Below are 26,617 nucleotides of genomic sequence, written 5' to 3'. Positions count from 1 at the left end.
ACTGCAACCTCCGCCACCCGGATTCAAGTGATTCTCCTGCCTCAGTCTCCGGAGTAGCTGGAATTACAGGCACGCGCCACCACGCCCAACTAATTAATTATGTATTTTTAGTAGAGATGGAGTTTCACCGTGATGGCCAAACTGGTCTCGAACTCCTGACCTCAGTTGAACCACCTGCCTCAGCCTCCCAAAGTGCTGGGATTACAGGCGTGAGCTACCACGTCCAGCCCAGAAACATGTTTATGCAGCATAAACGTTATTATATATGGCTGTTCACCCACAAAGGCATCCCAAAACAGGAGAGCTTAGATGTGCATCATTGGAAGAGCAAGCTGGGACTCAGAGGGAGTACCAGGCGTAGAGGAAGGCCAGAGGTCCACGGGGAGGGCCAGGGACTGGGCACCTGCTGATCACAGTGTGGACTGCGTACTTCACCGGGAGCTCCAGCTGGAAGGTGGCCTTGCTGCTTGAAGCCTTATTGTTCTCGCTAGAGAAAGAAAGGGGGGACCAATGGGAAGGAATCCAGGAGAGGGGTCTCTAGCCGGGGCATGAGATGGAGGGTGGGGGCACCCTGGCCTGCACCCACCTGCTTGCACTGGCCCTCATAAGCATCCTGTCTCCCAGGGTGGCCTTGTGGGAGACATCGAATGTGACTATGAAGGTGCCCTGAGGGAAGGAGAAGGAAAGAATGGGGATAAAAGGAAGGGCATGGTGGAGTGAGGGACGGATTGGGACAAAGGAGGACAGTGATGGGGATTTCGGGGGAAGCACTGACGTTAGAGCCCTCATGGAAGATGGGGTGGTTGATGCTGCAGCGGCTGCTCCTCAGGCCCTCGTCCTCAGTGGGCACTGTCTCACATGCCAGGCGCAGGGCACGCTGATGGGGCTGCTTCTAGGAGAGGAGAATGAATTTTAAAAAGTTACCCGCATGCATGTGTGGGCTTGATACACAGCAATGGTGACACTGCAGAGCAGTAGGGAAAAGGACAGAGTTTTCTTTTTTTTTTTTGAGACGGATTCTCACTCTTGTCACCCAGGCTGGAGTGCAATGGAGTGCATGGTCCACTGCAACCTCCACCTCCCAGGTTCAAGCAATTCTCCTGCCTCAGCCTCTCAAGTAGTTGGGATTACAGGTGCCTGCTGCCATGCCTGGCTAATATTTTTGTATTTTTAGTAGAGATGGGGTTTCACCATGTTGGCCAGGCTGGTCTCAAACTCCTGACCTCAGGTGATCCACCAGCCTTGGCCTCCCAAAGTGCTGGAATTACGGGTGTGAGCCACCTCACCCAGCCAAGGACAGACTTTTCAATCAATTTCCATCAATGCCAGGAAAATGGACCCAAACAAACAAACAAAAAAAAGTAAAGTAAAGAAAGAACAAGAGGAAGAAGAGGAGAAAGAAGAAAGAAGAAAAATAAATTGGATCCCTACCCCACTCCATAAATTAAAATAAATTCCAACTGAATTAAAGACTTAAATGTGAAAAAGCAAAACCATGAAGCTTTTGGAAGATAATATAGGGGGCTATTTTCATAACCTGGAAGTGTTTCTTAAACAAGCCCACACACAGAAAAAACATGGTCAGGTGCGGTGGCTCACGCCTGTAATCTCAGAACTTTGGGAGGCTGAGGCGGGAGGACTGCTTGAGCCCAGCAGTTTGAGACCAGCCTGGGCAGCATGGTGAGACCCTGTCTCTAAAAGAAATAAAAATAAAAAGTAAATAAATGAAAAATTAGCTGGGCGTAGTGGTATGCACCTGTAGTCCCAGCTACTCAGAAGGCGGAGGTGGGAGAATTGCTTGAGCCCAGCAGGTCTAGGCTGCAGCAGTGAGTGGTGGTTGTGCCACTGCACTCCAGCCTGGGTGACAGAGTAAGACTCCTTCTCAAAAAAAAACAAAAAACAACAACAAAAAAAAAAAAACAAGAGAGGGAGGAAGGGAGGGACGGAGGGAGAGAGGGAGAAATACAAGGAAGTGATGACCACAAAGTCAGAATAGTGATGACCTTTGGGGAGAGGATGGAGCTGTGATAGGGAAAGGTGCACGGGGAGGGGGTTCTGGGGATACTAGCAGCGATTTATTTCTTGACCTGGATGTTAACTCTATGGTTTGTTTAATATTATTCATTAAACTGTATATATGCTTTATGCACTTTCTCATTCTCTCTGTGTGTGTGTGTGAGAGAGAGACAGACAGAGAGAGAGAGAGAGAGTACATATCATCACAGAAGAATTTTGAAGAACACTCTGTAACTCCCAGGGCTACAGGGCAGGGGAGAGGCCCCCTCCCACTAGAGCCTACAGCAGTTGTTACCTGGGCTCCCAACACCCGTCGGTGGGACAGCCCTGCTGGATAGTAGAGGCTGACCACAGTTCCATAGGAATCCTCGCCCGCATTCCACACAGTCACAATCACATTGAGCTCCAGGGAGCTCCCCACGGTCAGGATCTTCAGGCTGAAGGGAAAGGACTGGGAGTGGAACTCCACTGAACGGAAAGGCTGGGAGTGGGACTCCACTGGAAATAGACGGGAACTGGGAAAGGCAGGGCAGCCCTGGAAACTCTGGGCCAATAACATCCCAGTCAACATCACTTTTGTTAGAAAGAGAGCCAGAGAGCAGCGCAAGCATCCCAGGAGGATGGGGGACTCGGAAGCCCGAGTGTCTGGATATGAAAGGAGTTACAGCTCACCCTGAGAAGCTGAGGGTGACACCCAGGTCCCCTTCACAGAGGCCATCTTGCCCACAGTTCTTCTCAAAGGGGAGCTGCAGCAAAACAGTACATTCTGTTCCCATCTGACGTCTTAGTCTTTCTCCAAGACCCTCCTTAGAAGCACCCACCAACATTGAGCATTACTAAGCCACTGCCCCCAGCACTTTGCTGGACACCAACAAGGGGCGCAGGTGCGGTTTGGAGGTTGGCATATAAAAGAAAGATAGGACAAGATCCTTGGCTTCAAGGGACAGAAAGTTCAGTTGAGTCACATCCAGCTTATCCTGGAACAATTATTCCACAAACATTATTAAGTGCCAATAATTGTGCAGGTTCTGGGTTGGGTGAGGGCTGAGGGAAGGTGGAAACGACAGGCAAATTCAACATGGTTCCTATGCTCAAGGAAACTACAGTCCCAAGACAGCCTCAAATGTAGATGCAGATGGTTATAACAGCTGTGTGATACCTGCTGTGGCACCACCTTGGCGTAACAGGGACCAGAGAAGGAGCGGCAGCTGCTGAGTGTGGCCTTCAGAAGAGAGGGAGGTGAGGCTGGAGCTTCGTGGGGAGAGGGGAAGAGAAGGCAGAAGGCAGTGTTTTCCAAATGAGGGGCGAGAAAGGAACAAAGGCACAGAGGTAGGAATGAGGAAACTTGGGAGGGATATGGGAATGAACAAGAGACACTGTGCTAGGGAAAAGTGGGAACCGCCTGGGATGTGAGGTGGAAGCAGGGCCTAAGACCAGAAGGGAGAGCAAGGCTGGTGCATTTACCAAAAGCATGCCTAGTAAGGGGGAGTGGGATGCTGTGAAGCCAGAGAGGCCAGGAGGCCAAGTCAGAGAGGACATCAGAGGGAAGGACCGGGGTCTTTGTAAATGCAAGGGGGATTACGCAGGGGATTGAAAAGCCTAGATTTGCATTTTAGGGCCAGTTGACTCTAGCTCCTCTATGGAAAATGGGTGGGAGGGTACAGGAATAGATATGGGAACCACTTTGTGTTGACTCTGGTGTAGGGAGGAGAGAATCGAGGGGCTGGGGGAAGCAGCAGCTGGGACCAGGAGGAGAATGGGGTGGACTTCAGGTCAGTCCTGGAGACAGAACCCACAGGCCTGGGTGTGAGGAGGAGGGGAGAGACTGGAGTCAGGTTTCTGGGCTGGATGTGGTTGGGTGATTGGGAGCTACAGTGGATTCTTAAGTGCATGGAGACAAGATGAAGTCAGGACATCCCTGGGACTTCATTGGAAAACTCACAGAAGCAGTGAAGAGGTCTTGTGAGCCCATGGCCAGCACAGGGCGCAGGTTCTGTGGGGAGGAGATGGGCTCTCTCACCAGCGAGAAGTTGAGGTGCAGAATGATGGGGCTCAGCACGTCCTCCACACAATCCTGAGGGAGAACAGGCTTTCAAGAACCTGCAGTCCTCTGCGCTCCACCACAAGTCCTCCTGCACTGCATCCACTCCCCACTGCCCTGACAGTGCCCCTCCAAGAGGTGGAGCCAGGTTCTCCTGCCCCAGCTTTCCTCTCTCCAGCCCCAACATCCTAACCCTTCCCACCTCGCTCAGCAGAGAACGGGGGTGCTCCAAGCCACCCTTGGGCTCCTCCTCCCTCCCCCTTCTCAGAACCCGAAGTCCTCACTTTCAAAAGCAGCTTCAGGGTTTCACAGTGAACCCCCAGTCCCAGGGTTTTTCTTCGAGTCAAAGTCGGGTTCTTGGTTTCATCGAAAATGGCACGAGAAGTCAGACGTCCTGGGTCCAGTGCCAGATCAAACCTGACAGAGCTTTGGACGTCACCTGAAGTGCAGGGCAGAGTGGAAAATGAAAAGGCAGAAATAACCTAGAATGCTCTGTTTTCATTTATTTGTTCATACAATACGTGTTTGCCGGACACTTTTACAGGCCATGAACTGTACCACGTGCTGGGGATACATGTGGAGAAGATAAATGGACAGATGGATGATGGATGGATGGATGGATGGATGGATGGATGGATGGATGGATGGCTAGATAATAGATAGATGATAGATTAAACAGGTGATAGATGATAGATAATAGATGATAGATTTGGTAGATGAGAGATTAGATAGGTGATAGATCAGATAGATAGATGATAGATAATAGGTGATAGATGGGTAGATAGATGATAGATTAGATAGGTGATAGATTAGATTAATAGATAATAGATAGATGATAGATTTGGTAGATAGATGATAGATTAGCTAGCTAGATGGATATGGCCCCACTCTCACGAAGCTCACAATCTAAGAGAGAAACCAAGCACATGGGCCGTGATGTCACAGCGTGATCAGTGCAAGGGGAGGCTCTCCTGTGGTTCTAAGGATAGCATGCTCGCTGGACCTGGCCAGGCTGCCATCCCAGATGGACCATGGCTAAGCAGCCACCCAGAGAATGAGCAGGAACCAGGTGAGGAGTGGGGAGAACGTCTGGGACCGTGGAGACAGGGCCTAAGACTGGAAGGGAGAGCGAAGCTGGCGCATTTGCAAAAAGCGTGCCTAGTAAGGAAGAGTGGGATGCCGTGAGGCCAGAGAGGCCAGGAGGCCAAGTCAGAGAGGGCATTGGAGGGAAGGACTGGGGTCTTTGTAAATGCAAGCGGGGGTTACTCAGGGGAGTGAGGAGCCCAGATTTACATTTTAGGACCAGTCGACTCTAGTTCCTCGGTGGAAAATGGGTGGGAGGGTACAAGAAGGGATATGGTAACTGCTTCATGTCATGACTTTGGTGTAGGTGGAAGGGAATCAGGGGCTGGGGGAAGGCAGCGGCTGGGGCTCAGGAGAAAACTGGGTGGACTTCAGGTTAACCCTGGAGACAGAACCCACAGGCCCAGGTGTGAGGAAGAGAGGAGAGAATGAGCCAGGTTTCTGGCACAGGTGTTGAGTGGATGTGGAGGTGAGATTGGTTCCTGGGCCCATCCCATCCTCAGGATGGCATTGGGGCCCCTAATGGGATGAGGGGCCGGGGCACCTTTATGGGGGAAACACACCTAGTTGGTCCAGTGAGCTTTTCTGGATGGTGAGACAGATGGTGGCGTCCCCAGCTTCCAGGGCACTGGGCCCCTCTTCCCAGCACCAGTACACAGACTTGGCCACCTCTCCGGGGCTGAATCTCATGGTCACCCCCACTTTCAGCACTGGCAGACTCCTGAGGGGCAGGGTAGTGGGGAGGACAGAACACTGGCCTCTGGGAAGATAACAAGGCAGGGGGGGCCAGCACCAGTGAATCAGACACAGCACGGGAGGGCAGGATGTTGGGGAGTTGCTACCTGAGCAGGAGCACCTGGCCCCGGGCCCCCACAGCCAGGTCCATCAGTCCGTCCTGGGTGAGGTCCTGACCCCCGCTCAGCGCCTGCCCAAAATACTGCAGCCTGGGGGAGAGTTGGGAGCCGGCGATCCGCTGGCCAGAAGAGAAAAGTGTGAATCAGGCTGGAAGGTGGGGGAAGAAGTTGGAAATAAGTAACAAGGGGAATATGGAGGTAGGACCGTGGGAAAGGGAGAGAAGGGGTGAGTTGTGAACAGATGTCACCAAGAAGAGCCTGAAAAGAGAAGGTAGGAGTCGGGAGATGATTGCTAAGAAACAGATATAGGAGTGGAGATCAGAAGGGTGTCCTGGTGACCCAAGTGTCATTCATTCAATCAGTCTCTAGTTCCAGTTCTGACTCCTCCACGTATGAACCACGAGGCCGTGGGCAAGGACTCAATCTTTCTGTGCTTCCATTTGCTCATCTTTCCAGCGACCCGCTGGCCAGAGAGATGGGAGAGGCGGAAGTCAAAGGGAGGCGATGTGAAAAGTTTGAGAAGAGAGATTTGGAAAAGAGATTGTGGTGAAAGAGGATCTGAAGAGAGAAATTGGAAAGGAGAGATGTGGATGTGGGGATAGAAATTGAAAGCAAATAGGCCGGGTGGCTCACGCTTGTAATCCCAGCACTTCGGGAGGCTGAGGCGAGCAGATCAGCCTGACCAACGTGGTGAAACCCCATCTCTACTAAAAATACAAAAATTAGCCAGGTATGGTGGCCCACACCTGTAATCTCAGCCACTCGGGAGGCTGAGGCAGGAGAATTGCTTGAACCCAGGAGGCAGAGGTTGCAGTGAGCCAAGATTACGCCACTGCACTCCAGCCTGGGCGACAGAGTGAGACTGTCTCAAAAAAAAAAAAAAAAAAAGACAGAAAGCAAACAGGGTGAGGACCTTGGGCTCCCCAAACAGAGAAGGGGGCTCTTTGGGTCCGACCCGTCATGAGAGTAAAGGTTGGTGAGGAAGTAAGAGCATAATAATAGGCATAGAATATATTTGTGTATTCATCACTGGTCAGGTCACTCGTGAACCTTCAGTGAGTGCAGTGGTGATTGCCTTAGCACTCTCTGTTATTTCTACAAGAAGACTAAGGAGTTGGTTTTATCATTTCTGCATTTTATAGAAAGAAACTAAGGCTGACCGAGGCTGTCAGTCACCTGCCTAAGGCCACACAGCTCAGGATGGCTGGCCAGGCCAGGGATTTGAACTGACCTCTGACCTCAAAGCCTGCTCTCCTAACCATTAAGCTGCCCACACAGATGGAAGGCTTTCCAGAACAGAGGAGAGAAGAGAGATGACGTGTGCTTAGCTGATGAACCACTGAAACAAGGAAGGGAATGGTGACAGAGACAGGAGGCTGCGTTCAGTGAACTCAGGACATGGGAAAGAGCTGGGACTGGAAGAGGCTGAACACAGGGGCCTCACCTGGCTGTGGGAGGGGCTGATGCTGGATTCTGAGGCTCCGTGAAACAGGTAGACAGCACCCCGGTTCTCCTGCTCTCCCGGGGCCCCAATGGCCACGTCCGACAGCTTGTCCCCATTCACGTCCCCCAACACTGTCAGGGCTGCCCCAAAGCGGCCCCAGGGGTGGCCCTGCTCCCCACAGAGAACAGCTTCACACTGCCACTGCACCCTCTGCTGAACACAAGCAGTGTCAGACCCCGACCCAGGCGACCCCTCCACCCACACCGGACCCCACTCAGCCCAGGTCCCATCAGCCACTCACCCCCCTGGGCAAGGGACACACGGACACCTGGCCCCCTCGGGTCTGCTCGTAGTAATGGGGGGCCCCGATGAGGATCAGGTCAGTGTTGCCATCACCGTCCACATCCACGGAGCAGAGGGAGGCCCCAAAGTAGGAGCCGATCTGGGGGGCAGAGCCTGGGTCATGCTGCCTGTCCCCGCCAGAGGCAGCCCTGTGGGCAGGTCCCACCTCTCCTCAGGTACCAGGACCTCCCCCAAGGCCCCCAAAGCCCCTCCATCCTCTCCCCGGCCCCAGCCACGGTCCCCACCCTCATCTTCCCCTCTGGCTCCTGTCACAGCCAACCTGCGTCCCCGTGACTTCGGCCTTCAGCCTCCACTGCCCGGACACCTGGGTGAAGATGGCAGCCTTCCCGGTGTGCTGGTAGCGGGGGGCCCCCAGGACCAGGCTCTGCACCCCCTTCCATAGGGCTAGCTCAGTGGAGTAACCTGAGGGGCCCAGGCCTCAGCACAAAGGTCCCCATTCCCCCCACCCAGAACCCTGGACCCCACCCTGGGCAGCACAGCCCCCTTCTCCCCTCCCCAGAACCCTAGACCCCACCTCAGGCAGCGCAGCCCCCTTCTCCCCTCCGCAGAACCCTGGACCCCCACCCTGGGCAGCACAGCCCCCACCCATCTCCCCTCCCCAGAACCCTGGACCCCATCCCAGGCAGTGCATCTCCCACCTGTCCCCAACCCCTGGCCATTTCTCACCGAGGTAAGAGTCCCTCATGTCCACATTCTCCTGAGACATGTTGATGAAGGTGGGGCTCATATTTGGGGGGTACAGGAAGGCACCTCCAGACCAGCTAAAGCTCCCCACAGCCCCCAGGACGAGGCCATCCTGGGAGGAAAGAATTCCAGGGCTGAGCAGAGGCGGGAGCAGGAAGACAGTATGTCCCAGAGACACGCCTGCCGCCCGCATCACTTGCCATCCAGGCCTTTCTTCTCTGTCTTCCCAGCCCTCACCAGCAGCCTCTGTCCCCACAGCCACTGCTCCGCCAGCTCACTCTCCTCTCACTCACCGCCCTGTGTGCCCCCGCTGTGCTCACCGCTGCCCCTCTGTCTACTGCCCCAGTGCCAGGCTTCCCCAAACCCAAATGTGCAGCCACCCCTGCTGGAAAACCATCGCCAAGGCCCTTCCGGTGGCACCTAGGACCCTTCCCCATCAAAGCCATGGAGCCTCCCTCTGTTCCAAAGCACATCAAGCCTTTGGCCGGGACACCTCCCTCCCCTTCTCGTTTTCTGGGACTCAGCTCATTTCCCCTCCCTGTAAGAGTCAACTTCAACTTCACCTTTTTTTTTTTTTTTTTGAAACAGGCTGTTGCTCTGTCACGCGGGCTGTGATGCAGTGGCACAATCATAGCTCGCTGCGGTCTTGAACTCCTGAACTCATGCAATCCCTCCTGAGTAGTTGAGACCACAGGCACGTGCCACCATGCCTGGCTAATTTTTTAATGTTTTGTAGAGACAGGGTCTCACTATGTTGCCCAGGCTGTTCTCAAACTCCTGACCTCAAGTGATCCACCCGTCTCAGCCTCCCAAAGTGCTGGGATTACAGACGTGAGCCACAGTGCCCGGCCCAATCTGGATCCTTTGAACACACATGCACTTTGAAACCACATCTTTGATCCCACCTGGTCCTTCTCAGCCTCCAGCCCTCTCCTTCCAGGCTGCCTGGGCTCCCTGGGCTCTGGCAAGCCCCTCTCTCTCCCTCCAAGAACCTGGACCCAGGTCCGCCTGGCACTCGCTTTGTCCCGTGGCCAGAACAGTCTCCCCTGATTTGTCCAGGGCTGGCCTTTTCCATTACTGAGACTCCTCTGGCCATCTCTCTCTCTACCCTGATGCTCAGTGCTGTCTGAGAGGCTCTTGCTTACTGTCTCCTCCACTAGAATACGTGATCCTTGAGAGCAGGAACCCAGGCCACCCTCTTCCCTGCTGTGCTCCTGGCCCCTAACATACAGCGTGGAGGCCTCTCCCCAGCGAGAGGGTGAAATTGAGGACGGGGTCTGATCTTGTTTATGTCTGGCTCCCAGCCCAGGGTGGGCACAGAATTGATATCCAAGAGCTGTGGATTGAGGGCAGACTCTACCCACCATTGTGAGGGCTGCGCTGAAGCCTTCTTGGGACATCTCATGCTGGAAGGAGCTGCTTGCCCTGGACTGGGTTCCTGTAGGGAAACAAGTCAGTGAAGTTCCTAGAAGCCGTGAGACACATGAGGACTCAGAACACAGGGAGGAGAACATGATCTGAGGCTTGGGTTCTGGAGAGCAATTTTGAGTGAGTTGTGAACAGGAATGGCCCATCAAGACTGCGCGGGACAGGCCAGGAGCGGTGGCTCATGCCTGTAATCCCAGCACTTTGAGAGGCTAAGGTTGTCGAATGACCTGAGGTCAGGAGTTCGAGACCAGCCTGGCCAACATGGCAAAACCCCACCTCTAATAAAAATACAAAAATTAGCTGGGCATGGTGGCGCATGCCTGTAATCCCAGCTACTCGGGAGGCTGAGGCAGGAGAATCACTTGAACCCAGGAGGTAGAGGTTGCAGTGAGCCAAGATCGTGCCACTGCACTCCAGCCTGGGGACAAAGTGAGACTCCATCTCAAAAGAAAAAAAAAGAAAAAAAAAAAAGACTGCGCGGGACAATTGGGTGGGGACCCCTTGGCTCCCAGGAGCCCTCTTGCTCCCGTTTACCCTCAACTGCATAGATCTTCTCCTGCAGCTGCTTCTGGATGCTGCTAAGGGCTGCAAAGTTGTCCACCTTGAACACGTGGTCCTGTGGAGGCGCTGAGCCGATGGTGTTCAGCTCCTGCCTGGCGGTGGGTTCCTGGAAAGCGCGTCCCACCTGCAGCAGAGAGGCAGCTGAGGAGGAGGAGCCCAGCAGCACTGCACCTGCAGGAGGTGCAGGCTGAGCCTGGGGCAGGGGTGAAGAAGAGGCGCACCCCGATAGCGTAGCGAATGATGCCAGCCTTCTCTGCCTGGGGGATGACATCTCTGTATTCCAGGGGGTCTTTGTATTTCTGCCCATCTGTGATGACAATGAGGATCTTCTTGGCACTTTTGCGGGCCCCGTTCTTATGATGAAATAGCTGTGTCCTGTCAGGGAGGAAAGGAAGATGACTCTACTGAGATGTGACTCTACTGAGATGTGACCCTACTGGAAAGACGTCATTTGCCGTGCTCTCATCTGGAGAGGCTGCGGAGTCCTGGCACCCTCACAGTCTATCAGGCATATTAAGGAACTGATTTGGCCATTTTTGGTTTTCTTTTGAGACAGAGTCTCACTCTGATGCCCAGGCTCTGGAGTGCAGTGGCGTGATCTCGGTTCACTGCAACCTCCACCTCCCGGGTTCAAGCGATCTTCCTGCGTCAGCCTCCTGAGTAGTTGGGATTACAGGCGCCCACCACCATAACCAGCTAATTTTTGTATTTTTAGTAGAGATGAGGTTTTACCATGTTAGTCAGGCTGATCTCAAACTCCTGACCTCAAGTGATCCACCAGCCTCAGCCTCCCAAAGTGCTGGGATTACAGGCGTGAGCCACCGTGCCCAGCTAATTTGGCCATTTTTGAAAGCCACACAAACCATAATTAGATCAATAATAAAGGAAGTCACATTCTTTGTTTCTAAATTCTATCCAAGGCTGAGCTCTCTTCCCCAGAGGAAGTGTGGTTCAAAGCAGGGGCTTTGGAGTCAGACACACTTTGGGGATGGGACTTAACCTCTCCAGGCCTCTGCCTCTCTCCATGTATGATGAGGATGACTGTGCTGTAGCTGTCTCTAAAGATGGCCCCCAGTGAACCACACCTGGTTCCCTCCCACAGTGGACCTGGCCTCGCTGAGTCCCACTCTCATCAGCAGCATGTGGTGGAAGTGACACCATGCCAATCATAGGTCTCAGAAGCCTTGGTTTCTTTTGCTTTTGCACTTTTGGGAGCCCTGAGCCACAATGAGAGAAGTCTGGCTGCCCTATTGGAGGCACCCATGGAGTGGTCACATGGAAGAAGGCCACCGGAAGTAAGAGGCTCAGCCATCCCCACCAAGCCTGCCTTCCAGCATATCCCCCCCAGGCACCAGACACTAGCTTAGTGCTGGGTTGTTTAACCCACTTAATTTGGGGATGGTTTGTTAGGCAACAGTAGATAACTGAAACAAGTAGTGTCAGGTTATCCCGAAGATTAAACAAGGTCAAGCTTTTACAGTGAATGGCCTGTGGGTGACTACTAATTAGATGACAGCTGTAACAAACAATTAAACATGTACCTATCGGCCGGGCACAGTGGCCCACACCTGTAATCCCAGTACCTTAGGAGGCCAAGGTGGGAGGATCACGAGGTCAGGAGTTTGAGATCAGACTGACCAACATGGTGAAACCCCATCTCTACTAAAAATACGAAACTTAGCCGGGTGTTGTGGCACGTGCCTGTGGTCCCAGCTACTCAGGAGTCTGAGGCAGGAGAATCGCTTGAACCTGGGAGGCGGAGGTTGCAGTGAGCTGAGATCACGCCATTGGACTCCAGCCTGGGCGACAGTGAGACTCTGTCTCAAAAAAAAAAAAAAAAAAAAAAAAGTAACTGCCTGCTCATGTAACTCTATAAACTCAGAGCAAATACACACAGGTGCCAAATATGATATTGGAAATAACCCAAATATCCAACACTGGGTAAAGGGTTTAGCCAGTCATGACCTATCCTGTTAGTAGACACAGCCATTTCAAAGGAAAGCAGTATGGGAGGCCGAGGCAGGAGGATCTCTCGAGGGCCAGAGTTCAAGACCAGCCCGGGCAACATAGCAAGACCCGTCTCTACAAAAAATATTTTTTAAAATTAGCCAGATATGGTGGCATGCACTTGTGATCCCAACTCGGGAGGTTGAGTCAGGAGGAGGCTGCAGTGAGCCATGATCGTGCCACTGCACCCCAGCCTGGGTAACAGAGTGAGACCTATTTCAAAAAAAAAAAAAAAGAAAAAAAAAATTGTGGACCTAGATGAGGTGGGGAAAAAACCCAAACAGGATGAAAATAGTTTCTGTCCTGAATGTGACCATACAAAATAAGCCTGAATAAAGATGGGGATGGAAGTGGCATTGTGCTATGCGGCTGAGATTTATTGATTCACTTGCAAGTATCCCTTGATGTTACTAAAATACTATAGGGTGGTTGACTAGAGGGACTGTGGGTAATATAATACTTCTTTTTTAAAAAGTTTCCTTACTGTTATTGCCATTTGGGTTTTGCTTTTTTTTGTAATAAAACTTCTTTTTAAAAAAAGAAGAAAAGAAAGAAAGGGAAGAAAAGAAGGAAGAGAAGGAAGAGGCTGAGCGTGGTGGCTCACAACTGTAATCCCAGCACTTGGGAGGCCGAGGTGGGCAGATCACTTGAGGTCAGGAGTTTGAGACCAGCCTGGCCAATATGGTGAAACCCCATCTCTACTAAAAATACAAACATTAGCCAGGCGTGGTGGTGCAGGCCTATAGTCCCAGCTGCTCAGAGTCTGAGGCAGGAGAATTGCTTGAACTGGGAATACAAAAATTCGCCGGGCATGGTGGTGTGCACTTGTAAACCCAGCTACTTGGGAAGCTGAGGCAGGAGAATCGCTTGAACCCAGGAGATGGAGGTTGCAGTGATCCAAGATTGTGCCATTGCACTCCAGCCTGGGCGACAGAGTGAGACTCTGTCTAAAAAAACAAGAGAGAGAGAGAGAGAAGGAAGGAGGGAAGGGAGGGAAAGGAGGAAGGGGAGAAGGGAGGAAGGGAAGAAAGAAAGGAGGGAAGAAAGAAAGGAGGGAAGGAGAAAGGGAGGAAGGGAAGGGAAGGGAAGGGAAGAAGGGAAGGGAAGGGAAGGGCCAGCAGCAGGGAGGTCCAATCCTTGGCTGAGTCCAGCCCTGAGATGGGCTTGGCTCTGGGGAGCAGAGGCTGCTGGGAAACTCCCTGCACTCTGGGCTTGAGAACATCACTGGAGTTGGTGAGAACCACTTGGTCACCTCTGCCTCATTCATTTTTTCTCCCAGGCCCCACCACTGGAAGAACTTTGAGGGGTGAGGTGGAGACTCCAGGAGGGGGACACTCCTGTATTACTTTAATCTTACAGGACGGACGGAGGCCTTCCTCTGGGTTGCTGAGTCACAGGGGGCCACCGTTCAAGGCAGAAGATCCTCCCAGAAGTAAAGATGGTGCGTTTGGCAGGAGCATCTCTTGCTTAAGCCAAATTCTAGCAGCACCCCATGGCCGCTCCCAGGGGTGTGTGCAGGAAGCCAAGGATCCCCGACCTTCAGCCCAGCTCCTTCCCACAAGAACCACATGCCCTTCTCGGGGGCCCCACCTCCTACATCATTTTAGGCATAGACCGTATGTGCATAAGGCAGGCCCATGGTGAGTGCCTGAGTAGCACAGGGGTTGCGCAGGGGTGAGGGATGCAGGGGAGGAGGTGAGTAGGGAGAAAGGCACCAGGACGACCTTGGGTGACAATTCCTGAGTCCCTGACTGCTCCATTCTCTGATAAAACCTCAGGCATTTATCTGACACCTCCTGTGTGCCCCGAGCTGAGCACCCCATACGCATGATCTCAATCCTAAGCTGTGAGCTTATCCTCATCTGAGAGTCACTGAGACTTAGAGCCCGTCACTCCCAGGGTTACACCCAGAGTAGCTCGTGGGGAGCCAGGATGGAAGCCTGATGTGTCTGAGCCAAAGCCCGGGCCTCTGGCTGCTGTGGGGTGGGGAGGGGTTCTGGGATCCAGGCTCTGCAGAACCAGGCAAAGGGGAGGCACAGCTGCAGAGGAGCCTCGTCCTATATTAGGGAGACCGGCAGTGAGGCAGCCAGGAGCACCCCGGGGGGAGGTTTTCCCTGCAGCCCTGACATGCCCCTTGGTAGCCCCTTTCCCCGGAGCCTCCCTCAGCCTCTGAGAAGAGCTGTGCTGACCCAGGGTTAGGAAGTGGGGGTGGCAGCCACATTGGCAGGCCGGGGTTGGGAGTGCTTACACCACTTGCAGGATGCCCGTGGCTGTGAATGTCAGGCCTTTCAGTTGGACGATGGGATCCACCAGGCTCTGCTGGCTCCGGCTGGTCTGGAATTGGGTGAAGGTGAAGTGGATCTTCGGGAAGTTTGAGTACTGCATCAGTGCGAACTGCAAAGGCCAGCGGGGAGGGCCCAGGGTTCAGTGCCTGTTTCTATTGTTTATTTTAATTTTTTGTAGAGACAGGTCTCTCAAGCTCCTCGCCTCAAGTGATCCTCCTGCCTCAGCCTCCCAAGTAGCTGGAACTACAGGCACACACCACCATGCCTGGCTTTGTTTTTTGTTTTGTTTTGGTTTGGTTTGGTTTTGGTAGAGACAAGGTCTCACTATATTGCCCAGGCCGGTCTCGAATTCCTGGCCTCAAGCAATCCTCCCACCTCAGCCTCCCAAAGTGCTGGGATTACAGGTTTGAGCCACCACACCAAGCCATATTGTTTTTAGTTTTAATAAACTTTATTTTGGAATTATTTTGGATTTACAAACCATTTCCCATGTGTTTTGAGGCCCTACAAATAATATACTGAAACCCAGAGAAGAAAATTCATTGGCCCAAAAATACAAAATATAAACTGGAAAATCTAAACCAAATGATGTTTCCTTCACAGTTTACTAAAAATAACCTTGCCAACCACAATATTTGCTACCCTTAGCTTATAAAAAAATTTATCACACATTAAATCAATTTGTGTATTTCCTTGATTCTCAAGTATTTGTGGCTGGGCGTAGTGACTCATGCCTGTAATCCCAGCACTTTGAGAGACCAAGGTGGGAGGACTATTTGAGCCAGGAGTTGGAGACCAGGTTGGGCAATATAGCAAGACCCCATCTCTACAAATAAAAATTTTAACAAATTAGCCAGGCATGGTGGCATGCACCTGTAGTCCCAACTACTCAGGAGGCTGAGGCAAGAGGATCACTTGAGCCTAGGAGATCAAGCCTGCAGTGAGCGATGATTGCGCCCCCACACTGCAGCCTGGATGACAGAGCAAGACCCTGTTTAAAAAACAACAAATGGGGCGGTTTTGCACATACACAGACACTAGTTATTGGAAAATAAAATAATAAAAGTATATCATTAGTTACATAGAAAATACAATAAATCATCAATCAGTTGACTGAGTTATAGTCAGTCAAATTTCATAGCAAAATTATTTTTTAAACACTTTCAATGTTTTTAAACAGCAGAAACATTGTATTTCCTGTAGCTTTTGGATACATATTAAATGCCAAGGGGTGTCGCCTCCTAGGTCAGGGCTCAAGTTGGGCCTGCGCTGGGACCATAGCTTCATCCTCCACTCCAGCCCCATGGCATACGGCTCCACTGGCCTGCCCCCACCCCCTCCCAGGATGCCTCTCCCAGGCCAGCCTCCCCCGTCCCCCAACCCCCAGCCCCAGGTGCCCAGTCTTCACCAGGGTGTCAGTGCCCGCAAACTGGTCCATGACAGCTTGGACAAAGCCCTTCATCCGGTTAAAGTCATTTTGGTTAATGCTTCCAGAGCCATCGATCAGGAAGACGATGTCCATCTCTTGATGTGGACACTCTGTGGGGGAATGGGGAGGAATTGGAGACGCACTGTGGGGGCCCAGCCCTGTCCTGCAGCTCCTGCTCAACAGAACCTGGGAGCTGTTCTTGGCATCCCCACCTGGTTTCCGACCCCTCCTTGAAGGAGGCCCCAATCTGCCACCCCAGCCCCCTGCTCCCTCCCTCCCACATGGCCTGGAAAGAGGGAGATGAGAACCCAGGGCCCAGGTGGGCTCCTCATTCATTTAATCAATAAATATTCATTAAACACAGATGCTAGGGGTGCCACAAGCATCACGGGTGAATGTCTAGCAAAGTGGTTCAGGGTGCGTGTTCTGGAGCCAGTGTGCCTGGGCTAAACCCCAGCTCAGCCATGTGCTAATTGGTGAATTCAGGCACATTACTTAACTTCTCTGGACTTCAGTGTCCCTTTCTGTAAAATGAAGGCAATAGCAGTGGCTGCCATATGGGATTACTGCAAGGATAAAGCAACACACACATGGATGCTGGAGACAAGTCCTGGCCCTCCGCCAGGGTCAACCACTGGCACAATTCTCACCATGTGCCAGGCACCTTCGAGGCCTGTAGGATATGCCTGTAGGGCTGCTGTGGGGGTGGGGCAGGGATCCACCCCAGACCCAGCCCTAATCCCCGGTCAGATCAGAGGTCCTCATTTCCAGCTATGTGGAGTTGGCTCTGAGCTGAGTCCCTTCCCAGGAATCATGCTAGGCAGAGGGGAGCTCTTGCCCACGGGGACACCTCCTGCACCTGGAGGTAGCCTTTAGCAATGACTGGTTCAGTGTCTGAAGGGCCAGCTGCACTCTGAGCCCCCCAGGCATTGGCTGAGGCCTCTGGTTTATTCATTTTTTGTTTTTTTGAGGCAGAGTCTCACTGTCACCCAGGCTGGAGTATAGTGGTGTGATCACAGGTCAGTGCAGCCTCGACCTCTCCAGGCTCAGGCAATTCTCCCACCTCAGCCTCCTGAGTAGCTGGTACTACAGGCGTGCACCGCCTTGCCTGGCTAATTTTTGTATATTTTTGTAGAGACGGAGTTTCATCATGTTGCCCAGGCTGATCTCAAACTCCTGGGCTCTAATGATCCACCCACCTCGGCCTCCCAAAGCGCTGAGATGACAGACAAGCACCCCTGTGCTGGCCTTGGGCCTCTGTTATGATTGCATTGCGTCCACCCTTCACGCTCCCATGGAAGCGGCACCCAAGAACATTCCCAGTTGGGCGTGGTGGCTCACACCTGTAATCCTAGCACTTTGGGACGCTGAGGTGGGTGGATTACTTGAGGCCAGGAGTTCGAAACCAGCCTGGCCAACATGGTGAAACCCCATCTCTACTAAAAATACAAAAAAATTAGCCAGGCATGGTGGCGGGTGCCTGTAATCCTAGCTATTTGGGAGGCTGAGGCAGGAGAATCACCTGAACCCGGGAGGCAGAGGCTGCAGTGAGCCGAGATTGTGCCATTGCACTCCAGCCTAGGCGACAGAGTAAGACTCTGTCGCAAAAAAAAAAAAAAAAAAAAAAAAAGGAACATTCCCAAGTGACCTCAGAGTCTGTAGAGTTCGCTCTGCAATTGTGAGGACACATCATATGCACATAAACAAACAAGAATTTTCATGCTGTCCCCAGGCTCATGGGGGGTGTGGCCTGTGTTCAGGGCCCAGTTGGTATCTCCACCAGCAGCCACATCCTGTGCTGCCCACAGGGCGGTGGGAGATCAGGCCATCAGAGCACTAAGGTGTGAGGCCCACACTGCAGGGCTGTGGTTTCTGCCCCGCGCCCACCACTGCAGAAAAAAATGCCTTTTCCTCTTTCCTCTCCCCCACCCCACCTGCTCAACCACTTGGTGCTTCAAGGGTGCTGGGGAGAAACAGAAGGTCACCTTCCTTCCTGCTTCTTCAATCACCAGCAAATCTTGATATCCATGGGGCAGGTTGCGGATTCCCCAGGAGCTCCCCTTTTTTGCCCACATCTGGGCAGCCAATGTCTTACACTGGTACTTGTTTTTTCAGCTGCATCAAGAAACCACCCTCTCATCCTCTCTCAAGCCAGGTCTGTGGCAAATCCTCTCACAATGTCTCTTCTGTTTTCTTGGTCTTTTTATTGTATTCCCTGGGCTTCCACTAGCAGAAGCCTGGACATGTCCTTTTGAAAAATGACCCCACCAATCAGGCAAGGATGGCTCAAGCTCTGGGCTCTGCCTCTTTTTATTGATGGGAACTTAGCTATCTGAACCTTGGTTTTCTCATCTATGGGAATGGGCCTGCCCACCACCCGGGATGTTGTGAGGATGCAATAAGGTGATTCCTACCAGGTACTCAGCACTGCCTGGCACACAGGTGATGTTCAGTGGACCCTGGTCCCTTCCACTTGGACCCACACCCTCCTTGCCTGCACCAGGTTTATGCTCCAGTCCCATTTGCATCAGGCACCCCACCTCATGAGTTCCAGAGACGGCTGTGAGAAGACATTTACCCCTTGTTTTTAAGTGCCACCTCCCTAACCTGGCTTCACAGACATCTCAGGCTGGGCACGATCCCCCCCAAAAGCCCTAGATGTCTCTTCCCCCTTCCCTCAGTCCCCTCCATACACTCCACCCTCACCATTTGCTCTTCTGCTGCTGCTCCACCTTTGTCTAAAGGCCCAGCATGCCTGTGGTCATGGCCTCTCTGGTCTGAATCAGAACTTTCTCTCTGCCCCCATCAGAACTTTCACTCCTCAAACCGGGCATGAGGACTCATGCCTGTCATCCCAACACTTTGAGAGTCTGTGGCAGAGATTATTTGAGCCCAGGAGTTCAAGATCAGCCTGGGCAACATAGCAAGACTCCCATCTCTACAAAAACACAATGTTTTAAAATTAGCCAGGTGTGATGCATGTACCTGCAGTCCCAACTACTCGGTAGGCTAAGGGAGGAGGATCACTTGAGCCCAGGAGTTCGAGGCTGCAGTGAGTTATGATTGCACCACTGCACTCCAGCCTGGGTGACATAGCAAGACTCTGTCTCAAAAAAATTAACAGGGTGTGGTGGTGCATGCAGCCTGACAGAGACTCTGTTTTTTGTTTTTTTGAGATGGAGTTTTGCTCTTGTCACCCAGGCTGGAGTGCAATGGCACAATCTCGGCTCACTGCAACCTCCGCCTCCTGGGTTCAAGTGATTCTCCTGCCTCAGTCTCCCGAATGGCTGGGATTACAGGTGCACACCACATCCGACTTTTTTTTTTTTTTTTTTTTTGTATTTTTAGTAGAGGGGTTTCACCACATTGGCCAGGTTGGTCTCGAACTGCTGACCTCAGGTGATCCTCCCACCTCAGCCTCATAAAGTGCTGGGATTACAGGCCTAAGCCACCGTGCCTGGCGGGGACCCTGTCTTATAAAGAAAAAAATTGTAAAGAAAAACCCTACAAAGAACTTCTACCCTGGAGCAGCAGGGCTCCTGCCTGAGCCGCCCTCCCCTCCTGGCTTCTGTCCTAGCCACACTTGGCCCTCCAGGGAGGGCACATGAGCCCAAACACAGGCCTCATGCCTGCTCACCCTCAGTGCCAGCATGTGCTCCACAGGGAACCGTGGCCTGCCGGGAACCTACCTGGCAGGGCGTCGGGGACTGTCTGGATGATCTCCCAGTGCGAGCCCAGCAGGAGGCAGGAACCCTTTGAGTACGAGTTCTCCCCACAGACTCTGTGCAGGGTCGGGCCACAGGCCTGGAGGCAGGAACCTGTGAGCCAGGAGCCCCTAGCACCCCCTCCTCCTTCACCCCCAGCCCCAGCCTCCTCCCCTACAACCCCCCTCCCCGCCACCGTGGCCCAAAGCACTCACTCACCAGAAGCCAGGAGCGGTTGGTGGAGGCTGCTAGGGTCAGGCCCAAGGACATGTTCACGGCCTCGGGGTGGACTGCGAGGGCAGACACGTGGGGTCTCACTCACAGCACACACTTATTTGTGGGGAGGGTCTGGACTGGAAGCTAAGCGGGGGCACAGTTGGGTCCAGGAGGGTTGAGGGGCCCAATTCCCAGGTGGTCACTCACTGTGCAGCGGGATGGGCTGGCACACTCCGGTGGCAGCTGTGCAGTCATACAGCCGTCCCGTCTGGTTGGCCGCCACCACCTCCAGGGGTGCTCCCACCACGAGTCTGGAGACACAACCGTGGCCATGTCACTGTAGCCACAGGAGCGGTGGGAGCAGCAGGCACTGGGGGCGAGGAAGTGTCCCTCCATGGGGAAGTGAGACTTTGTGAGGGAAATCTTCTGGCATTTGCCATTTGGCAGAATATTCAGAAATCAGGGCCCGAGTATAACCCACAGATGCCCAGGGGTCATGCTGGGGTTTATTTGGTTTTGAGTGTGCATACGTACGTATGTGTGTATTTATGTTTAGAATTTTTTTTTTTAACATTCACCAAAAAGAAAACTATTTAAAGACCAAAATGGCATTTCCCAATCATGGGTAAGTACACTGCGTTTCTGAGTTGCCATTATTTTGAATCACCCAAGAAATAAGATCATCTCAAGTTAATTGGAACGATTTCCTGAAGACATGTGCTTTCAAAACCAATAGTTGATTCTGTAATTCATTGGACCAATTTAAATATTATATAAGCAATTTCAATTGGTAAAGCAGTGTACTAGGATCCATAACTATATCTAGAGTTATGTAGAGTCCATGGTTTATTTGCAAAAATCCTTGAGTGGGAAAGTTCTTTAATTTCGGAAATGTTTTCTCACTACCCACAATCTCCTCACCCCGGTGAGAAAAACAGACAAATACTGGTGTATGTTAATGCGCCAAGCAAGGTTTCATTAAATGGCCATGTGAGGGCTCCTTCTAGGTGCCGCTCCTTTACAGAAAGCTACAATCCCTGTGCATCATGATTCAGGGGATGCCTAAGGCTTTGTGATGAAAATCTGAGCATTGGCTAGAGAGGCAGCAGTTTGGAACCTGCTGATACAAACGATGAGCAAACCTTTAGGGTAGCCCATCAACCCACATGTTTTTTGAGATGGAGTTTCACTCTGTCGCCCAGGCTGGAGTACAATGGCGTGATCTCGGCTCACTGCAACCTCCACCTCCCAGGTTCAAGCGAATCTCCTGTTTCAGTCACCCAGCTAACTGGGATTACAGGCATCACACCAGGCTAATTTTTGTATTTTTCAGTAGAGACGGGGTTTCACCATATTGGTCAGGCTGGTGTTGAACTCTTGACCTTAGGTGATCCACCCACCTCAGCCTCCCAAAGTGCTAGGATTATAGGCATGCGCCACCACACTCAGCCAATGTATTCTTTTTTTAAAATGTGGCCTAAAAAACTGATGGTGCAGAAGTCTGACCACTGGTTCTCTGGGTTTGTTGGGTAATGAGAAGGGGTCCATGGCAGCCCTGTGCCTGTGGGATTTTACACAGGAGCAGCTGACCTAGGTGGGGCTCACCCAGGCACAAACATGTGTATCCCTCATCAAATTGGGTCTTTCGGATTCGTGCACTTCAGTTGGCCACATTTCGCAATAAATAAAAACAAAACCCTGGTGCCTGGCACTTGCTTCCATCCCCCCAGACTGCCGGTCACATGAGGAAGGGAGAGGGATGTGCAGCTGGAGCTCGGTGACCTCTCACAGCTCCTTGTGACCAACTGAGCCTTCCTGTCCACTGGGGCTCACTGCCAGCACCACTTCCTCCATGGAGCCCCCCTGGGTCTGCTGTCTCCCTGTCTGCGCCCCCCAGACCTTGGTGACGCCTGTGTCACACTGTGACTGGAACTCTCTGGGGCAGGAGAATGTGAGCTCCTGGAAGCGGGGATAGGCTCATCATTTGTGGGTCCCAATTCGAAAGAAACATGTGGGGTCTCTTGGGCTTGAGGGGCTCTTACCTTTCTTCTGTTCTCTCCCTCAACCTCTCCTGGGGTTTTTTTATTTGCTATGCAGTGTCCCACTCCCTCAGGGTACTCCCAGGGTGAGCGCACCTAACTGACTTTACCCAGCTCATGCCAGGGGTGGAAGGTGACAGTGGTCATTGCTCCCATGCGGATGGGGGAGCCAGCAGCTGATACCCCTTCCCTAGGAGGTGGTGGGAGGTGGGGCTGCTGCTGAGCTAAGGCTCCAAACCCCCAGTGCGTCTCCCTTCTCCCATAATTCTTTTTTTTATTTTGACGGAGTCTCACTCTGTCACCCAGACTGGAGTAAAGTGGCGCGATCTCGGCTCACTGCAACCTCCACCTCCCAGGTTCAAGCGATTCTCCTGTCTCAGCCTCCTAAGTATCTGCGATTACAGGTGCCTGCCACCATGCCCAGCTAATTTTTTTTTTTTTTTTTGCATTTTTAGTAGAGACGGGGTTTTGCTGTGTTGGCCAAATTGGTCTCAAACTCCTGACCTCAGATGATGTGCCTGCCTCGGCCTCCCAAAATGTTGGGATTATAGGCGTGAGTCATGGTGCCCAGCCCTGCCATCATTCTTTACTTACAAAACACAAATGCACAGATAAAATCAAGAATTGGCAAGGCAGTGTGGCTCACTGTAATCCCAGCACTTTGGGAGGCCAAGGCAGGAGGACTGCTTGAGCCCAGGAGTTCAGCCAGTCTGGACAACATAGCAAGACTCTGTCTCCATAAAAAGCAAAACAAAACAAAACAAAAAACAGGCATGATGGCATGCACCTGTGGTCCCAGCTATTCAGGAGGCTGAGGTGAGAGGATCACTTTGCCCGGGAGTTTGAGGCTGCAGTAAGCTGTGATTGCACCACTGCACTCCAGCTTGGGCAACAGAGCTGGAGTAAAAATAAAAATAAAAATCATCAGGAATTTCAAGAGGTTAAGGGCAGAACATTAAACTCCAAACTTAATGAGTGTGGGCCCTGTGTGACTGCACTGGCCCCCAAGAAGTGGGCCCTGCCTGGAAGGCAGGTTCAAGGCCTCCCTCCTGAGATAAGGTGGGGTCTTGTCTAGAGTTTTGTGGCCCTTCCTGGGATTGAGAATAATACATGCTGGTATCAGGGCCTCCAAGGAGCCAAGGAAAGATTTCTTACCCCTGCTGCCCTTCCTCCAGGACGCCTCCCTGGGGTAACCCGTGTGTACCCATCCGCAGGACATGATGCAGTGGAGGTTGGGGAAGGAGGGTGAGTGGGGCCTACCGAGATCCACCAAACTGCACCACGCTCTGCCCAAAGCCGCCTGCGTCCTCCTGGAAGATGGTGGGCTCCTCCACATCCAGGTTGAATCCATGAAAAGAAGCCAGGACTGAGGAATATTTGGTGGGGGTGGGAGGGAGTGAGAGTTAAAGAAGCCCCAATCCCTCGGACCTCCCAGCCTCTTTTTTTTTTTTTTTTTTTTTTGAGATGGAGTCTCGCTCTGTTGCCCAGGCTGGAGTGCAGTGGCACAATCTCAGCTCACTGCAACCTCCATCTCCTGGGTTCAAGCGATTCTCCTGCCTCAGCTTCCCAAGTAGCTGGGATTACAAGTGCATGCCGCCACGCCCCGCTAATTTTCGTATTTTTGGTAAAGACGGGGTTTCACCATGTTGGCCAGGCTGGTCACAAACTCCTGACCTCAGGGGATCTGCCCATCTCCCTCCCAAAGTGCCTCCCAAAGTGCTGGGATTATAGGCATGAGCCAGCGCACCTGGCCAAGCCTGATTTTTGATGGCACGTGAATGTGGCTCTGATGCAGTTTTCAGCAAGGGGACTCTTCCCTACGTGCAGTCAGGACTTGGGGGAAACAGGCCCAGGGAGATGATGTCCAACCTTTCCCCCTCCCTGGTGGCTTCTGTGGCCTTCCATTCCCGGAGGAGGCTGGGGAGACCTCTCTTGCCCACACCAGAGACCCCATCAGCGGGAGCGGGGAAGCCTGGGACAACATAGCCAGCTGAAGAGGTAGCTTAGTTGCCACGTGAGCACAGCCCCTGAGCCCCTCTTCATTCAGGTCACACTCTCCCGACTCTGGGCCACTCGCACACGAAGCACTCCCCTGCCTCAGCTCCTCATGAGAGTGGTGGGAGCCGTCCACCAGCCCCCAGCCTGCCCTCCCAGATGGAGTCCCCTCAGAATCCCTCCAAGCTTCTCCCCAGCCCCCTGGCCCCACTCACCACTCAGAAGAAGCACGGTGCCGAAGGTCATCCCTGAGCAGTGCGTCGAGGGGAAGTGAAAGGTTGGGGCCACAGCACAGAAGGTGCTCACCCTCCCAGGGGTTAGTTGAAATAATGATTCAGGGCCACCACGTGGCAGGAGGAGGGGCACAGTGGGTAGGAGGGCCCTGGTTAGTTAAGGAACAGAAGTGGGGGCAGGGGCCAATGACACCCTGGGGAAAAACCCTCATCCTGTCCCCCTCCACCACCTGCAAGGGACTTCCTTCTCCCAGAAGACCACCCGCCTCCAGGCCTCAGGAGCCAGTTGGTATCCAGGGAGCCCCATAGCTCTCTGACGTCCCACAGGAGTGGAAGGGCAGGAAGCAGAACGGCGGTGGAGGCCTCGGCGTGTGGATGTGAGCCTGGAGAGAGGCAGGGAGAAGGGGAGCTAGGCCAGGGTGTGGTTTCACAAAGTAGAACCCATCCAGAGGAGAATGGACACCCAAAATAACAAAGTCATGCCATGGGCTAGTACTCAGCAAGAAACAAGATCAAACTACAGACCAGGTGCTGCCGCTCATGCCTGTGGTCCCAGAGCTTTGGTGAGGCCAAGGCAGGTGGATTGCTTGAGTCCAACAGTTCGAGACCAGCCTGGGCAACACAGCCAGACCCTGTCTTTACAACAAATAAATAAATAACAAAAACAAACTACAGTTCTGTACAACAACACAGGTTAACTCAATTTTATCTTAAGTGAAAGAAACCAGACAACAGAATGCCTAATGTCTGGTTCCTTTCATATACGAGTTAGAGAATGGGCAAAATTCATCTACAAAGATGGAGACCAGAAGAGTGGTCGCCTACGGTGGGGCAGAGAGGAAACTTTTTTTTTTTTTGACAAGTTTTGCTATGTCGCCCACGCTGGAATGCGGTGGCATGATCAGGGCTCACTGCAGCCTCAAATTCCCAGACTCAAGCAATTCTCCCACCTCAGCCTCCCAGTCATGGGATTACAGATGCACACCACCATGCCCAGCTAGCTTTTTTTGTTTTTTGTAGAGATGAGATCTTACTATGTTGCCCATGCTGATCTTGAGCTCTTGGACTCAAGCAGTCCTCCTCACTCCTCCTCCCAAAGTACTGGGATTACAGGTGTGAGCCTCCACATCCAGCCAGGAGCCTTTAGCATGTGTTAAATTTAGCATTTGACATAGTATTTTAACATTTATACATGGGGTTGGGGAGAAGATAAATAAGTGGTTGTTATTTATTTTCTGTGATTTTCTGTATGTTTGAAATATTCCATGATTAAACATAAATGTTCCTTTAAAATGTGAAAAAAAAAAGTTCTATATATAAAAGGCTAGGAATAGGCCAGGCACGGTGGCTCACACCTGTAATCCCAGCACTTTGGGAGGCCAAAGTGGATGGATCATCTGAGGTCAGGAGTTTGAGACCAGCTCTGGCCAATATGGTGAAATCCTGTCTCTACTAAAAATATAAAAATTAGCTGGGCGCGGTGGTGCGCACCTGTAATCCCAGCTACTCGGGAGGCTGAGGCAGGAGAATTGCTTGAACCCAGGAGGTGGAGGTTGCAGTGAGACGAGATTGCGCCATTGCACTCCAGCCTGGGTGACAGAGCAAGACTCTGTCTCAAAAACAAAACAAAATGAGACAAACAAAATATTTAAAATGTAACTAAACATCAAGTGCAAATAATACAAAACAGTTTTCTGTAAAAAAATTTTACATCAATATACTTGAGAGCTGACATTTAATGGACAGAATAAATTAATTGTGATGCATTAATGATGCCCTTGCGGGAAACCAGGCCGAGGGATGTGATTGCTAACTTCGAGACTGACTTATCTACTGCCTTACAAAGACTGCCAAGGCAAAGTGGAGCAGCAACTTTCTCCCTCTTGTGCTGAGGGGTTTGTAGCCAGCAGTACCCCGTCATCAGTTCTGTGGATCTGTGAACTTCTCCCTGTATTTGGAACCACAAAATAATTTGTTGATGATTCTTCATAATTCAAAAATTTAAAAATCTATTCATTTTCTCCATCTTCACTGCATCTCATCTTTTACACGTTTCTATATCCCCTTTAATTTTGGGCTTCCTTCTGTAAGCAGTGTTTGAAACTCACAATTTGCTGATATCAGCAACTGTAAAATTCTCCAACTTTGCCTAACTCATATTATCGCTTGTCTCAGCAAAATTTTTTGTTTTCCACTCATTTTTGGAGAGCAGTGATAAGGGAAAACTGCAGTAAG

The 26,617-nt window shown here is 52.0% G+C and overlaps 1 protein-coding gene across 3 annotated transcripts in view; it reads right to left on the bottom strand.

Moving 5' to 3' along the window:
* The window catches only part of ITGAD (integrin subunit alpha D), a 33,736-nt gene extending 7,406 nt beyond the window's left edge, over positions 1-26,330 (bottom strand). Inside the window, exons 1-24 of one of the 3 annotated variants that reach the window (XM_077986010.1) lie at positions 26,225-26,330; positions 24,365-24,765; positions 23,415-23,520; positions 20,323-20,426; positions 20,119-20,189; positions 19,885-19,999; positions 16,175-16,305; positions 14,730-14,875; positions 10,696-10,849; positions 10,448-10,598; positions 9,850-9,923; positions 8,468-8,597; positions 8,061-8,203; positions 7,740-7,880; positions 7,439-7,651; positions 5,983-6,113; positions 5,704-5,861; positions 4,342-4,496; positions 3,959-4,090; positions 2,689-2,762; positions 2,312-2,453; positions 776-892; positions 587-666; positions 404-487 (exon numbers count right to left, since the gene is read on the bottom strand). In XM_077986010.1, coding sequence (XP_077842136.1) covers positions 404-487; positions 587-666; positions 776-892; positions 2,312-2,453; positions 2,689-2,762; positions 3,959-4,090; positions 4,342-4,496; positions 5,704-5,861; positions 5,983-6,113; positions 7,439-7,651; positions 7,740-7,880; positions 8,061-8,203; positions 8,468-8,597; positions 9,850-9,923; positions 10,448-10,598; positions 10,696-10,849; positions 14,730-14,875; positions 16,175-16,305; positions 19,885-19,999; positions 20,119-20,189; positions 20,323-20,426; positions 23,415-23,520; positions 24,365-24,395 — 2,783 coding nt within the window. In that variant the 5' untranslated portion in view covers positions 24,396-24,765; positions 26,225-26,330. Of the gene's footprint in view, positions 1-403; positions 488-586; positions 667-775; positions 893-2,311; positions 2,454-2,688; positions 2,763-3,958; positions 4,091-4,341; positions 4,497-5,703; positions 5,862-5,982; positions 6,114-7,438; positions 7,652-7,739; positions 7,881-8,060; positions 8,204-8,467; positions 8,598-9,849; positions 9,924-10,447; positions 10,599-10,695; positions 10,850-14,729; positions 14,876-16,174; positions 16,306-19,884; positions 20,000-20,118; positions 20,190-20,322; positions 20,427-23,414; positions 23,521-24,364; positions 24,766-26,224 lie in introns of those variants that run through there. The other 2 variants (XM_077986011.1, XM_077986012.1) reach the window with 2 other exon arrangements.
* Between the last annotated feature and the right edge of the window lie 287 nt (positions 26,331-26,617).

Source organism: Macaca mulatta, chromosome 20, assembly GCF_049350105.2.
Source record: "Macaca mulatta isolate MMU2019108-1 chromosome 20, T2T-MMU8v2.0, whole genome shotgun sequence".
NCBI classification, from domain to species: domain Eukaryota; kingdom Metazoa; phylum Chordata; class Mammalia; order Primates; family Cercopithecidae; genus Macaca; species Macaca mulatta.
The sequence above is the reverse complement of the archived record's forward strand: the minus strand, read 5'-3'. Positions and strand labels throughout refer to the sequence as shown.